Source organism: Hippichthys cyanospilos, chromosome 5 (assembly GCF_059441005.1).
Source record: "Hippichthys cyanospilos isolate Australia breed blue-spotted pipefish chromosome 5, RoL_Hcya_1.0, whole genome shotgun sequence".
Taxonomy (NCBI): Eukaryota; Metazoa; Chordata; class Actinopteri; order Syngnathiformes; family Syngnathidae; genus Hippichthys; species Hippichthys cyanospilos.
The window spans coordinates 25,995,910-26,010,082 of record NC_142373.1 but is presented as its reverse complement, the minus strand read 5'-3'; the positions used below and the strand labels follow the sequence as shown (position 1 = coordinate 26,010,082).

The following is a 14,173-nucleotide window of genomic DNA, read 5'->3' as shown; positions in this document are numbered from 1 at the left end:
CCTACGTGCAGTAGCAAGAAGTGAACAGTGTATAGTGTATGATTCCGACTGACTTTCTAAAATGGAAATAGGAATTTTAAAATGTCTTAGATTTACGATATTTTAAAGCTGTCAAGATATTAAATCAACGACCGACAAGCCTGTGCGATGAAAAGACTGGAATTGTTTCAGTCTGGATGAGGGTAAGCCAACTAACTCCACAAAAGGGAAAAATAATATTCCACAAAAAGTGTTAGATTTATGATGTTTTAAAAGTGTCATGATTTTGCATCAAAGGCGTACAACTGTCTGCTGATGCACTGCACTGGTTTGAGTTTAATTATTTGGTAAGAGAAAGTCGACTGACTTCCCAAACGGGAATATGGCTATTCTAGAAGAAATCTGAGATTTATGATGTTTTAAATATGTCAGACGTTGTTATCAAAGCCTTACAAGCTGATTCACTGAAACGGCTGGAGTTTAATTATTTTGGTCTGGGTGAGAGAAAGGTTTCACAGGCGGTTCTTTAGCCATATGTTCCGTGCCCGAGCATGTCAACTTGATTTCCATACAAATAGAATTCAATCTCACATGAGACATGCTGTCCTAAAAAAATAGGTGTAAATTGGAGCTTGTGTCACACTCTAGGGCAACGTGACCTTCTCGTGCTCACAGCCCCAGCTGGCGGCTTGTACTTTCCTGAGCGCCAACAGCAGCTTCCTGACACTTCCGTCAGCAGCGGCGGGGGCGTCTGCCACGGGGGGCTTCTCAACCCGCTTCCACTTCCGCACGTGGAACGCCGAGGGGCTGCTCCTGTCTGCGCCACTTGGCCCAAGGCCCCAGAGAGCACAGCTACGCATCCACAACGGCCGGCTGCAGCTGACCCTGCATGCCTCCTGGCGCAAGTCGGAGGTCTCTCCAGGTGAGCGCAAAGGTGACACGCAAACAGAATTTAATCAGCTTGTAAAAGAGCGCCCTGAAAACAACATCAATTGCCTTATACTCGTTCTCGCCTTGAGGAGCGCAGAGAGCGGAAAGACAGAACAAATAACTCTTTGACTGCCATCTCATTGGTTCTTTTGCAGATTACACAGTCAATGATGGATTGTGGCATTCCGTGAGTCTGGAGACGAGCAATTTCCTCATCCGTCTGATGGTGGATAGTGAGCCGCCGTCTGAGATCGAACTGTCGACGGCGCTGGAGTCAAGAGGCAACTTTTACTTTGGAGGTTGGTGTGTATAAGTCTTTTATTTTTCCCGCCCTTCGGTGACCTTTTCAAAATATTGTAAACAATAGGCCCTAAAGTACCTCTGGGCAGCAGAATGCGAGTGACCTCATCTGAAAACGACAATAACGTATGCGCGGGGTTGAACCGCCAAATACGTCCTAGAAGATTGAGGTTTTTTTTCTTCAACAGAAAAAAAATCATACCTCATCCATGTGGATGAAAAGGATGAAAATAGAGAATGTCATTGTTCTAGAGAAAACACTGCAGTATTGTCAAATGGATAAACAAGTGGATCCGAGAAAAGCAGAGGACTTTTTCCTTTGGAAGTCTATTCAAACAGCAAGGACTTATTTATGAACGCTAGACTGAAACCACAGGGCAGCCGTATTACTTTGCTACTGTCACTGAAAGTTTCTCCTGCTTCTCCAGCTGGTTCCAGTCATGACTGTCCTGTCTGATGTACATGCGCCATAGGGATAGTGTGTCATTCTTGAGATGTAAACAGAAGCATTGTGAATAAAGCCGTGTCATAGCTAAGCATGTATTAGCAAGTCTGAGTCCAAACTTTTTGGGTGCATTTCACCAAAAATAGACCTCCCTTTCATGGCAGGGCGGCGCCGATAAATGAGTATCTAAAAAGGAAGCACGTTGTGGTTGTTGCCTGTTTTTTCTGACTTTGTCGGAAACGGTCATATCTGAAAGCTAGCTAGCATTAGCATGCACACATGACCAAAGTGTGTGTTTGATGTAAAGCAACGTCCAGTTTGGCTCGCATTAAACCAGTGCTTCTCAAATATTGGGGCCGGCCCGTCTTGGGGGGCGCAAAGTGCAGCAGATGACCCCAGGGAAAAGGCTTCGTTTTAGTCATGTGGTGTAGACTAAGCTGTAACCCGTACAACCGCTATAAAAAAAAAATTCACAGTTGTCGAAAGTTGATTATGTTGTTATTTTCTTTCTTTTGCTAATGTTAAAAACAATACAGGTTTAGGTACTGTATATTCATACAATTTTTATAGATAATAATCTTATTTATAGTCAGCGCGCGTGTGTGTGTGTTTGGGGCATGAAAGGTTTTCCCTATACTAGGGGGGCTTGGCAATATATAATTGACAAGCACTGCATTAAACACTAGCGTCTACTATGGGTTGTGTAGGCATTAGTTAGTTGGTTAGTCCATTCAAATATAATTTGTGTGTAGAACGCTGGCTTAACATGAAGCAGCTGCAATATGGATGCACATTTGCGCGGCATTGACAAAAACTGTGTAATTAAAAAAAACAAAAGTAGGATAACAAGAGGTAAACCAGTATGGCAATTTGTGAAAGTACTTCAAAAATTGGACAGAACTTTTAGGCAATTGTGAGCTTTTCCAGAGGACTTGACTTGTAGCTCACTGTTAATATCGTCCACACCCCCTGCTCTATGCCCACAGCGCAAGGGAAAAAAAAAAAAAAGCCTAATACATCGTGTCATTAATCCCAGATACAGAAAAAATGAATTAGCCAGTCCCACAGTGATCATGTTAATTACATTGTCAATTTCCACCACGTCAATTTTTAAATCAACTTACGTGATGAATTGTAAATTAGAGCCATGAATCCTAGCAATTTACTTTGCATAACATATCGTGTTTGTCTGACAGAGAATACATAATGTGGTAAAGAAGACTAAAATCATTCAAGCCATTCACTCTTGTTTCTTAACCACTTTGTCCAACGACAAAAGTTTTATTTTTCTCATTTTTGTTTTTATTTACTTCCAGGCTGTCCTGCTGCTGACTGTCCACCTCCAGTTTTCCAGGGCTGCATGCAGCTCATCTCCATCAATGGCCAGCCAGTGAACCTCAGCCATGTGCAGCAAGGCATGCTGGGAAACTTTAATGACCTTCACTTTGACACGTGCACCATCACAGACAGGTAGGTGCTGATTTTGATGCCGCGATTTCTCAAACAATTACCTCCACTCTCATTGACAGCAGATGCATTGGCCATTTGGAACAAATTAACATCACATCCCAAATTGGCACTGCCTTCTTTTCCTCATCGGAAAGTGAAAACAGGTCTTTACTGTAATTACTGATTGTTCACACATAGCTAAACCCATTACCAGTCCAATTTAAACAGCAGCACCGAGGAAATCCTTCAGATGAACAGCATCTGAACACACGTTGCAGATGAGTTTACCTCAGTCTGAAGATCTGACTTCATAAACAGACGGATTCTCGAATGAGAATTATCATTCCATTGTGGTGACTAGTTGCACCACAATGATACATGAATCTCTGTGTCTTAGGGTCTCATCCTTCATCCGGTTCAGGTTTTTGGTGTTCCATTTTTTTTTTTTCAAGAATTTTGCTTTAACTTCGGTTCAACAGATTATGCAAGTCAAAGTTTTATCAATGAAAAGAATGGAAGCTGGAGTGTTTTAATCAGTGATTAAGCTCATCTGGGAGTCTTTTGTTCATTTTACTGGCTTTCTTCAAGCCTATAATAGTATAAAATAGCATTACTGCTAGTGGTTATGATGCTTGCTTCATCATGCAGCTGACATTGGTGGAAAAGTGCAAACTTTCATTTGCACATTTACTGTTAAATGGATGAAATGTTGTAGTCTTCCTCTTGAAAGTATAAAAATAGTATGTTGAAGTAATACATTTTAAATACGTGCAACCAATGCCCATGCCTGGATCAAGTAAATCCAAAGTACTTTTTTTTTTTCTTCTGTTCAGTAGAAATATCACTACTATCACGTCACTTTTAAATACAATCAATGCCATACCAAAAACCATGCAATTTTGTCCCATAGTAAGGATCAGTTTAGAATCCATATTTTTTGAAAATGTAATTTCATGTAAAACCCGTGGGTGGGCTGGGCATTTTAACCATGGGCCTTCAGTGACATCAGATTTATTCCTGCTTAAATTTATAAACCTCATAATAACATCAGTATGAAACCAGGGCTTGAAAATTCAACATATACAGTACATCACCATTAATATCAAGCAACATTTGATTTCCAGAGAATTTAACATGAATAATGATGAGTATTTTTGACATTTGTTACCATTGATTTCATTACGAATTAACATGACCAACACCTATTAAAAATACAAATAAAATGTTTGCACTCAACAATTTAGATCCATGCAGTGCCTCGTTATTTGAAAATGAATCCATCTTGTTTTAAGACACTTCAATGCCGAGGAAAAGTGTTCAACAGGAACCCCCAAACATTTTTGAAAGTTTTTAAGTGCCCTGATGATATTTGGTGTCTTGTTGCTGCGTTCGTGATTTCATTCAAGATGACAAACCCAGTACGGCTCCAAACATCAAACCGATCAGATGTGAACAGCAGGCTTTTCTAGCAATATAATTTGCTGGGTTTCTCTGACGCTTTTATATATGTGTGTAACGTTCATAATTGCCTTCATGAAAATGACAGAAAAAAAAACATTTACCCTGCTGGGAAAGGCTAGCTAGCACTGGGGTTGGTTGATCTCTGCTCACAATATCTAGTTTTCTTGGTAGGTCCATCATGAAACTGGTGAGCACTTTAAACTGAACGGGCTGTGTCCTAAACCACTGGAAGCACTGGAAAAAGCAGATATAATACAGTGTTCCCCCCTACTTCGCGGTTAATGTGGGCTGTTAACCCCCCGCGAAGTCTGAAACCCGCAAAGTAGGGTATCAGTTCCTAGATTTCTATGTACGCCGCAATATAGCCGCAGTAACCATAAACAATCTTTTTTTGTATTTTTTGCTTATTTTATTTCCTTTCTCCCATTATTTAACATTACATTATCCTTATTAACATTATTAACATTATTGTATATTCATTAAATAACTACTATAACTTATTTTGTTGAGAATTTGTTCTCAGGACTGGTCATCTGCACCAAAACTCCGTGAGAGAGTATGCAAGTCATCACGTTGAACTTCACATTCATTTTGGCTCATGTATGGTGCATCATGTAGTATCTGTTGAATAATAAATCAACAACAATCTTAAAGTCAGTCAACTAACATATAAACACTTGCCAAACTTTAATCTATGAATTTACTGTATTTTTAGCCGACATTAGCGGGTTAGCAACAACTAACAACTACTAACTATAAAGTGCAACCTCTACACAAACGAACACATAAACAGAATAAACACTCATCACTTACTAAACATAGGCAGTAGCGTGCGTTATCAACATAAATGATAATAAACTATAAATATGAGCTTACGTTGTCATTCACTACGTCACCGTAACTAGCGGAATGACGCACAAAGAACGTAAAACAGCAAACGGAAATGCAACGCGACCCGACAAATTAAAAGCATACATTTCAAAATAAGATAAAAACGTCACAAACTCTCTAACGCTTGAAGAATTCTCAACATAGTTATTAACTAATATTACTTCGTTATTTGATTAATACAGTACTGTATAATGTACTTTTTTGCTTTTTTCAATTTTTTAAAATTTTTGCACATTTTTTCAATGATTTTTTATTTTGAAAATTTTTTTATTTTTCCTGGAAAAAAACGCGAAGTACTGAGACTGCGATATCTGAGACCGCGAAGTAGGAGGGATCTCTGTATATCATACTCAGAATAGACCTGGAATAATATTCATCCATCCATTTTCTTCACCGGTTGTGCTTGGCCCTAAAAAGCTGGGATAGGAATCCGGCCTATCCTAGGTCTTTTTGGGCAGTAGGCAGGGTACACCCTGAGCTGGTTGCCATCCAAATGCAGGGCACACAGACACAGACGGGGAGAACATGCAAATTCCACAAAGGAAGCCAGGACTCGGAAATGCGGTGGTGATCACAGAACTCTGAGGCAAAAATGCTAACCGATAAGCATGGGACAAGATGCAAATTCCATTAGATTGAGTCCACAAGAACGATATATGATATTTTTGCAAAATTTTCAAATTAAAAAAATAACTGCTAATATAATTATTTGATTTATTTTTACTGAGCAGGCTGCAATTGACAATCTAAAGTTTTTTTCAAATGCTGCTGCAATAACAAATAAAGCAACTGAGATCTTTCAGAATATTTGAACATAATTAAAATAAAAAAACAAATTGTTTAAAGTGCCAAACATTAAATAAATAAACATGAATGCAAATAGTAACTCCAATAGTGATTTTAGTTCTGGGCATGACAACAAGCCATCCATGGTGCAGCAAACTAACATTTGACTAAACTAGTGGTCATGTTCTTTTTTTAAAACTACAAGCATGTCCACATTGTAAGCGTCACAGATATTAACATTGTAAGACATTGTAAGAGGCAGTTATTACAGCACCTGCTAGCACCTGTGGAAAAGAAGCAAACTGGCATAAATTTGCATAAAATTGCTCAGTGAAAGTAGCATAAACATGTTAGCCACGTTAGCCGTGTTGGTTGTCTGCATTTACTACAGCTGTAGCAAGTCATTGACTGCGGCCACTGACCAAAGAGTATGAATCACATGCAGAGGAAGCTCCTGCTGCAGGCTACTGTGCCACTAAAGTCATGTTGTGATGCTATCTCATACCGCAGCTCAAAGGGGTGATTTAGCCGCAAAAATCCTCTGCCTTCCACCGTCAAAAATGGCTTCACATCGAGCGTGATGTACATATCAAAATCCCGTGTGGCGATGCAAAAGCGTTTCATATCGTTGCATTCTTGTTTGAAGGTGTTTTTGAATAGTTGGCTGGCATCCTTTACCTCAATTGGAACACCAAAATTGCCACACAGACAATTTCAAAGTAATCGGAGCATCTCTTTTCTCTTTTCATATTAATGGCGGATTGCAAACAACGTTTCTGTGCATATCGCCACCGACTGTGTGAGAGTGTAGCACTCATACCTACCCATTGCACTTCTGGCTCAAAAAGCCGTACCCTCCAAAAAAGGGAAATAGAAATGAATCTCGTGGCATGCCTGAATGAGAAATCTTGTGGTGTTTGATCTCACGAGAGCTTGTCTCGCGAGATCTCTTCCCATCCCTACTAACCACTCTTCTCCCATCCGCCCCAGGGAGAATAATGTTATTTGCAAATATTTATGAATAAATTATTTTTTTGGTGCCAGCAGATAAGGCCCTGTATAAAATGAAACACATCATAGTCAACAAAATTACTGAATTGCGTGTACAAATCACTAAAGATGTATTTTGCTAGTTTTACTTCGACTGACCAGAAAAAACGGCCCTGGTTAGCCCTAAATTTGAAATTGTATTGGTGAAGAAAAACATCCCATGGCTAAAATCATTTAAATCACACTTGAAAATGGATGGATGGATGAACAGATGTCTACATTTCTGAAAGTCCTGGGCAGACATTGCAGCACATGCTGAAAAGTCTGAAATCTGATTAGGGAAAACAAATACCATATTTCTCTGTGTACAAGTTGACCTCGCAATTGCAGTAAGTTGACCCACTCTGTTTTTACTCCAATTTGAGTTAATTTTACAAAAAGCATAAGTCTACCCCCGACTAGTGGTTACACATATGATGGCTGTCCAATTAAAATACATGGTGTATGTTATTAAAAGAAAGAAAAGACAAACCTTTCGATGCATTTCTTCATTGTGTATCGATAGCACAGGAAGAAGAACACATGCTGTGTGTTATTAAAAGGATGAAATGAAAAAACATTTAGATGTGTTTCTTCATCGTGTATTGAAATAATAGCACAGGAAGAAGGAAAAATGGCCACCCCCTTGATATGAATAAAAAAACAGTAGATTTTCTTGCTAAATCCAGTTTTAAGAATTTTGGAAGGCTTGCCTGTCCCTTTAAGGTTGCAAATGTGGGTCAGTGCTTCTCAGACTGGTGAATGCAGACAAACATGTTAAAATAGCGGTGGATTAAAAAGAAAAAAAAAAACAGCACACACGAATGTTCGATGGCAGCAAAAGTATGCCGAGTGCAGTGCGGAAGTCGACTGGCAAAACACTTCCCGATGGCGGCGGCAAGCGCAATGACAGGAACATCCAATTAAGCGGCGACAAAAAGCGGGTGACAGTCTTCACTGGCACAGGTCTATGCTAACGAGCTTGCTACTTGCCGCCCGGCGTGTGGTGCGCCATCCCTCATTAGCTCGCTCAGCTGCAGGGCTGCTGGAACAGGTGGGACAGGCTGACCACTTTCGTGAAGGTCCGGATTTGGCTGAGAATATTCGTAAAGCTGCTGTTTTTCCTCCTCATTAACTTCCTGGGGGATGTTGCCCCTTTACGGCATCTACCCTTTGGACACATATGCATACTTTTGAAAATCCTTTTTATTCTCTCAGCAATACCTTTGATTGACTGAGAAACTTCAACGTTTTAAAACAATGACCCCATTAAAATTGAGGTATATAATGGGTTTATATATATATACAGTCAGCCCCCTGCTTACGAGCATCCTGATTTGCGAACATTCCGCCTTACGAGCGTGGATCAGGGAGAATTTTGTCCTCCGCTTACGAGCAAACCTCTCGTCTTGCGAGCATTCCGTCAAACCAGCCATTGAGTATGTAGAAATGTTCTAGCCTAACTGCGTCAGTATATTCAGCAGTTGCGTCATCTACAATCATTAAAAGATACTTATGGCGGTAACGTGAACGCTATTGGTCTTACAATCTCACACTGACTGTCTCACTCACGGTGTCTAAATATATTACCATTTAAGTGTAGTGTTTGTACAGCTAAAGGGAAAAACAGCTGACATGAAATTAAATGTGCCGATTGCAGGACAAAGAATTGTCATTGGTTTAAATGTGTGTTTTTTTTTTAATTAATTGTCAATACATTCCAACCGTTTAAAAAAAAGTGCGAATAATTATCAGTCAGTCAAGGAGACGCCAATATGCTATTGGTCGATTAAGGTCACCCGGTCTCACTCACGGAGATGCTATTGGCCGGCGTCACACGTCAATCACAGAAATGCCGATATGCTATTGGCCGAACGCCTTTATCTAGCTTGATGGGACAGGATGGAAGGAAGTAGACAAAATGAGTGAAAAACGGAATGTTTTGAAGACTTTGCAAACTTTATCTGTTAGACATAGCTTCTAAAATTACTAGCAGCGGTAAAGGAAGAAATAAGAGGATGATGTTTTAGTATCTCCGTGATTTGCACCATGACTGAAAGAGTTACTGTAACACTGTAAGACCAATAGCCTATATGCGTTGCCGTATTAACTCAAGAGGTTAATCTCTGCACCCTATTACGGGTGATCATACAGCGCCATATAATGGTTGCTAGACAAGATTGCATGTTAGGTTAGTCGGCGATCTCCCGATATGCATTGGGACAGCGTCATTGCTGCAATTTTGTGAGTTGTAACCGAAGGTGAACTGACGCTCGAACAAACCATAAGTGTGCTGCCTAGTAAATGCAACACACACAACCACCTCTCCGCTTCCACCGTGCTCAATTCACGTCGGGAAAAACAGTTGACATGAAATTAAGTGTGCCGATTGCAGGACAAAAAATCGTCACAGATTTAAATGTGTTTTAATCAATAAGATGTCAATACATTCCAACCGTTTAAAAAAAAAGTGCAAATAATTATCAGTCAGTCAAGGAGACGCCAATATGCTATTGGTCGATTAAGGTCACCCGGTCTCACTCACGGAGATGCTATTGGCCGGTGTCACACGTCAATCACAGAAGTGCCGATATGCTATTGGCCGAACGCCTTTATCTAGCTTGATGGCACAGCTGGTTGGGATGGAAGGAAGTAGAGAAAACCCTGACTGAAAAAGTTACTTTGACACTGTAAGACCAATAGCATAGCTGATTTACCGTATTGACTTAGAGCATTCATCTCTGCTCATCTCTGCTTATCTCAGCACAAGTCACGTCTTTCCAAAGGTAAAAGTCAATTATCCTTTGTATTTGTTATTTAATGCAACTGTACAGTAGATTATGTCATTTAATGTTAATTTATGTATACAGCGTGATGATTTTACCTAAGGCTTCTGCGCGCGTTGCACGCACTCACGAATTAACATGGGTTTGGATTGCCCGCTATACGAGCAATTCGAGATACGAGCGTAGCCGCTGAACGGATTAAGTTCGTAACCCGGGGGCCCACTGTGTATATATATATATATATATATATATATATATATATATATATATATATATATATATATATATATATATATATATATATATATATATATATATATATATAGTGCTTCTTTATATATATATATATATATATATATATATATATATATATATATATATATATATATATATATATATACACACTAGAGCTGGAACACGCTCATGACAGGTGACACAAATTACACAACATTAACCTAAAAGCAGTGTAACAAACGTGACGAAATAAAACCCAGACAGAACGTGACACCAAAAGAAGGCAAGCTTTAACAAGATTGTACTCTAAATTACAAATCGCACTTTAATATGAGAACATAATTTTGTTTCTTCACTACGAAGTGAATATGAAAGAAGTAAAATGACGAAAACATGTTAAAAATGAAAAAATAAAAAAAACGAATTTGTCTCACCTAAACAGTTGTCGAGCACTTATGCAAAACCTTGATTAAATTAAGTTGAAAATTGAATGAAACAAATTTAATTTATTTCTCAGCCCTCCTTTAAATGAACAATAGAAGTGAGTCGGATTAAAGTGTAATTCCGTACATGCAAAAGTGTTGTAAATACTGTGAATGTCATTCTAAATCAAAACGACATTTGTTATCCTTTTACAGGACAAAAAGGGAAAAAGTAAAATTCAATTGAAAAAAATGCAAAAACGCAAACCCAGAAGAACTTTTTCTTTCCTATGTATCACTCAACTAACATTTTGTTTCCATATCTGAGACCTTGCGCCAGTAAACTCAAAATTCCTGACCATGCAGGACTATTGACCTACATTCCACCATTCCTTTTTGTTTTCCCTGAATATGTAAACATGTTGATTATCAAAGCAAGATATTTTTGGACAAAAGGACTGCTGACACTTGTCAGAGGATCAACAAACTCGGAATTAAAGCCACAGACTACAATGAAGACTGTAGAGGACAGTGGTACAAGCACTATAAAACTGTAATATGTCTCGTAAGGCACACTAGGTTTCAGTTTGAATACATTATTTGAAAAGGTCATTGTTCCTTATAATTTCAACTATACACTGAGACAATTTCCCTATTGCATAATGCATTTGTCCATTAAAAAGTAGTGTTATCATTGATGCTTGCCCTGCACTTACTGTGTATGTATTAGATCGATAGCTAAAGATACCAGCAAGACACACCTTTAAACTGACATCCCAATCACCTATGCAACACAGATTTGAAGTACTTTTCAGAAGCACAAACAACATACCGTATTCTCCTTGTACAAGTTGGCCTCGCGTATAAGTCACCCCCCCCCCCCCCCTTTTTTTTGTATTTTCAATTTGCGGGAATTTTACGAATGTATCTGTCTACCCTGACTTTTAGTGACATGTCATGGCTGTCCATTTAAGACACATGGTGTGTGTTTTGAAATGACAAAATTACGCTACTTTTGGACGCATTTATTCATCGTATATCAAATAACTGTTGTGGTTATGGGGGGCAGGGGGTGGGGCGGAAACAAGACAAGTGTGAGGCAATGTGTCAGTGCTCATCATCTTACTTGGGACATTCTTTACCCAAGTGACGACGTGAGATCAGAGCATAGAGGTTTGCCCCCCCCAACATCCATGCCAGCTTGTTCAAGTACACGTTCAACGACTGGAGGAGACAAGTCAACCCGTCTTTTCCTTTTAATAATGTGTCAAAGTCCGCCGGAAAAATTATCCACGCAGTCTTGTTGTTGACAACAAAGTGCCAGTAATGTGGCGCTTGACGAAAGAGTAAACACGCTAAAATGCATGTATATCATCTGGAATTAGAGGTATATATATAATCGTTTTAAGCCTTGTAAATGACAAGGTATGAGTTATTTCCTATTCAAATTAATGTTATTCAAACAGATATGTGGGAAAAAAATTGGTCTGGTTTTGAAAGTATGCGGGTATAAGTTGACTCTTCCAATATGGGGGTTAAAAATAAGGGAAAAAAAAACTTGACTAGTACATGGAGAAATGCAGAAATTCCACAGAATATCAAATACCAAGTATTCAAGCATATTTCAGTTTTATAGTTAATCATAGTATTTCTATAGGGAAGTGTTACAATATAAAAGCCTCCTTCTTCACTCTCCAGAAAGAGGTTTAATATGATTTGATTTTATAGGTGTGTGTGTGTGTGTGTGTGCTTTTATTTGTGTGTGTGTGTAACAACTTAACTCATTTATTTAAACACTCCTATTAATCTGAACACCTCTGTAGGTGGGAGATGCACGGTATATTTCAGCCGACGAAGCAGGCCAGCTGCTGCCCTCCACAACAATAAATGTGTACTTTTTAACGATTGAAACGTGAGAAAATAATCAGATTTAATAACAGCAAGCTGACACTTTATGGCCTTTAAGGCTATTGCAATGTTTATGGACCATTATGCTGCAAGAAAGTAAGGGCCAAAAGAAGCACTTAACATAAATAACTCTTGTGTAGTCCTCCATTAAGGCTTAAGGCATATTTTTAGCTACAGTTAAGACCACCTATGGTGTTGAGCTGCACTGCAGGTGTTCCTAATATTTGGGTGACCTTATTTATCTGCACAAGAGGGTCAAAACATTAGAAACAATTGTCAGCAGGATGCAGTGCAGTTCTACCAAGCTATAATGGAGGTAATGTGTCTTCCAGGAGATAAAACACGTAGCATTAATCAAGCCCAGCTGCTAATGTAATGCTAATATTTCCACTGCGGATAAGATGCCTCTTGTTAATCATGTATGGGAATTTAATGAAAAACAATGTACTTCCTCTGGGGATTGAACGCAGGACCTGTGCGTATAGCAGATGGAACCACTACTTGATAGACCATACCCACCTACAGTGTGGTGGAACATACAACGTTGGAAAACATTACTGTGGCGACGAGCACATCCGCATTGGTTCAGGCGACATGGGTTTAAATCCTGCTTTTCTTTGTGGAGTTTATATGTTCGCTTCGCCTGCATGGAATTCTAGTACAAAGTATTCCCGTCTCCCGTCCTGTAAGGTAGCCTAATTAGAAATTTACATAGTCTGAATTGTCCTTTGGGTATGAGTGTGAATGGTAGTTTGTCTAAATGTCAATTGGGATTGGCTGGTGACCAGTTCAGGATAGAAAGCAAGCCATGATCCTAGTAAGAATAGCCCAAACAGAGAATGAATGAATGAATGAATGAATGAATGAATGAATGAATGGATGGATGGATGGATGGATGGATGGATGGATGGATGGATGGATGGATGGATGGATGGATGGATGCAAATTTCATTCAAAGTTACTCAGAAAATATAGTAATTTCAGTCTGAATATGCTGTTAAATAACATTTTTTCATTGGAAATAACTATCTAAAAATCTAAATTCAGATTTATTAACATTGTTTTCACATTTATTTTTAAAGCTTGTTTTTGCCTGTATATTTCAAAGCTTGCTACAACTGCTCCCCTATCCAGATGTTATATTCTGCATCTGGGGAGCAGGCAGTAGTTTTGTCGTGATTTGTAGACATTTAAGCCATACACAAATGTCAAAAGTCACTGCATCTTGTTTAAAAAGTGTGTGTATTCGAAACAAAATGAAATCGCGACTTGCCATTTCAGTACGTGCTGCGTGACAAAAGCTGGGTTCTCGAGAAGATATTATTGGTTGTTTTGACTTGATGCTTAACAAGATCAACCACTACAGCTGGCGGTTCAACTTTGACCGAAAGACACTTCGAACGGACAGCAACTCATATCGAGGCTGGAGGAAGAACAATGTTAGAAGGCAAGTATCAAACTTTAGCTGAGTAGCCTAGTATTATTTTTCACTGAGCCACTAAATCTACTCATTTGGCCATAGGCATCCAATCTGCTGAATTGGAATGATAGCA

At 39.0% G+C, this 14,173-nt stretch overlaps 1 protein-coding gene across 1 annotated transcript in view; it reads left to right on the top strand.

Moving 5' to 3' along the window:
* Positions 1-14,173, top strand: part of LOC148424135 (contactin-associated protein-like 5) — a 176,718-nt gene that overhangs the window by 103,483 nt on the left and 59,062 nt on the right. Inside the window, exons 8-10 of the mRNA XM_088414911.1 lie at positions 628-901; positions 1,065-1,208; positions 2,971-3,124. Of these exons, the coding sequence (XP_088271037.1) occupies positions 628-901; positions 1,065-1,208; positions 2,971-3,124 (572 nt within the window). The remainder of the gene's footprint in view (positions 1-627; positions 902-1,064; positions 1,209-2,970; positions 3,125-14,173) is intronic.